Genomic DNA, 2365 nt, shown 5'->3' with positions numbered 1-2365 from the left:
ATTTGCGATTCGCAAAATCAGATTCGCTAAACGGGATGTATAAAATAAATCGCTAATCATTTGCGATTCCTTAAAAATCGCAAATAATTCGCAGAATCCCGTATTGCGATTTCTTAATAGCGAAATTCGCTAAATAAGAAATCGCAAAAACGGGAATCTGCAAGCCTGGTGCAGGCTGATGACATCACAAACAGGAAACTGTAGTGATTGCCTGCACCTGCTCACCTGAGCCACACCCAGAGGCTGCTTGTGGAGTGTGAGGAGGCTTTCCTGGAGACAGCAACCAGCAATGGATCCCAAACAAAACCAGCAGGGCAAAGATGCAGAAAAAAGAAAGAGAAAACACAAGTTTTCAGAAAAGGAGCAGGAGGTCCTCATTGAGGAGATGGTCTGCAGCCATGAGCTCCTGTTTGGGAAGAAGGCACTCAAAGTCCCAGAGGCCAGGAAGAGGAAAATCTGGCTGGAAATACAGAGCAAGGTGAATGCTGTTGGAGTCACCACACGCACCATCGAGGAGCTGCGCAAGCGGTGGTATGATATGCGCCAGAGGTCCAAGGAGAGGGTGGCAGCCAGACTCAAGGATGCCAGTCAGACTGGAGGAGGACCATCCACTGCAGAGCAGCCAACCCCCCATGAGGAGCTTGTGGAGTCAACCCTCCTGCCTGAGAGCGTTGGTGGTGTGGCTGCAATCGACAGCTCCGACCCCTCATCCAGCAGACAAGGTAAGATGCATGCCAAATCACCCTGCACTCCTCCCCATCCCTTGCACACTCCCCCAAATGCGCATAGTTAACTCCCAACATGCCAATCCAGCCCAGGTCTTACAGCACACCCAGCAATGCATCATGGTACTCGTAGTACTGTGTCTGACTGTGTGTCCATGACACCATCACAAGTAAATGCAACATATGTGTTTTGGGGATCATTGAATAGAAATGTGTCAGAGATTAGCCGTCAAAGATTTGTAACTTTATTGAGTGCCACATGCAGACAGTAACACAAACTCATATAGTCCCCTTTACATCCACAGCACACGCCATGCCACAAGAAGACAGCGCTGAGGGAGAGGAGCCTGCAGACCCTGCGGACTCCAGCGATGAGACAGAGCAGCAGCCAATTCAGCGCAGGAAGCGCGCACATGTGCCCCCACTGCCTCCATTTGAGGATGAAGTCCCAGCAACAGGCGATGACACCGACAGGAGAGAGGGGAGTCAGGGTGTGACAGACATGCCCCGTCATGACGCACCAACACCAAGGCAAAGGGAACAGGCCATTTCCAGGTCAAGGCCCAGGAGCAGCACTGCAACAGAAGGAGAAGGCACCGTGTTCTCCGGCTTGGAACAGTGCATGTTGCAGGAACAGCGCCTGCAAAGCAAGGCAATGCGGTCAATGAGTCGCCAGCTAGGCCGCCTACATCAGGACAATCGCAGCATGGTAGCGGCAATACGAGAGCTCTGTGCCACTTTGAGGGACACCCAAGCTGCCAATGACAGGGCTGGACGACGTGCCAATGCACGGCTACACAATTACACCAAGGCAGTCAACCGCCTCTGCACCACCACCAGCGCACTCACACGCAGAAGCGTAACCATGCAGGTGGACATGGCACATTGCTGCCAGGACATAGCGCGAGGGCTGGCGCAGGTGACCACTGCTGTGGAACAGCTGCAGACAGCCAATGCAGGTGGCAGCGCACTAATGGCCTCTGCTGAGAGTGAGGACACATCGAGTCGCAGCAGCATCACTCCAACCTTGCCAGGTGAAAGACGCCGCAGTGGCAGACAGGTAGCAGGCCAAGGGCGCACCATGGGGGTCAACCACCCTGGACGGCACCGACGGAGGTGATCATCTGCGGGGACACTGACTGCAACACGGGTGCATTAACCCGCAAAAGGCTGTTTGCCCTATTTCTTGTGCCTTCTCTGCACTGTGTGTACAACATGTGCTGGGGACAATTACAATTTCTTTCATGTTAAGTGTGATTAAACACTTGACACATCATCAGGCTTTGTAGTCTCATTTCCTCAACACTCACCTAAAAGTAGTTTTGTGTGATCTCAGTCCGTCTCTGGCGTCCAGCAGCTGCCCCAACTCCTGGTGCTGGTCTGGCAGGGGGAGCAGGGCGCTCGTCATCCGATGTGTCTGTATCGCTCACATCAATTGTGGTGCCTTTCCTCATTGCCATGTTGTGTAGCATTGCACAGCTTGCCACGATTTTACAGCAGGTCTCAGGGCTGTATTGCAGTGCGCCTCCACTCTTATGCAGGCACCGGAAGCGGCTCTTCAGGATTCCGAAGGTTCGCTCAATGACACAGCGTGTAGATCTGTGTGCCCTGTTGTAGCTCCTCTCACTTGCATTTGCAGG

General features: G+C 53.1%; 1 protein-coding gene across 1 annotated transcript; it reads left to right on the top strand.

Annotated features, from left to right (window-relative positions):
* LOC146823004 (uncharacterized) lies at window positions 1–1994 on the top strand. Its single transcript, XM_085606608.1, has 2 exons — window positions 1–722; window positions 1031–1994. Exons 1-2 carry the CDS (start codon window positions 290–292, stop codon window positions 1843–1845), a joined length of 1248 nt encoding a protein of 415 aa, XP_085462734.1. The 5' UTR covers window positions 1–289; the 3' UTR covers window positions 1846–1994.
* Window positions 1995–2365: the final 371 nt, after the last annotated feature.

The sequence above is a fragment of the Triturus cristatus genome, chromosome 5_2 (assembly GCF_964204655.1).
Source record: "Triturus cristatus chromosome 5_2, aTriCri1.1, whole genome shotgun sequence".
NCBI lineage: Eukaryota > Metazoa > Chordata > Amphibia > Caudata > Salamandridae > Triturus > Triturus cristatus.
The sequence above is the reverse complement of the archived record's forward strand: the minus strand, read 5'-3'. Positions and strand labels throughout refer to the sequence as shown.

Coding starts and splice junctions, on each gene's coding strand:
- LOC146823004 (XM_085606608.1), top strand. CDS start 290: ATGGATCCCAAACAAAACCAGCAGGGCAAAGATGCAGAAAAAAGAAAG. Junction 723..1,030: donor CCCCTCATCCAGCAGACAAG/GTAAGATGCATG, acceptor TTACATCCACAG/CACACGCCATGCCACAAGAA.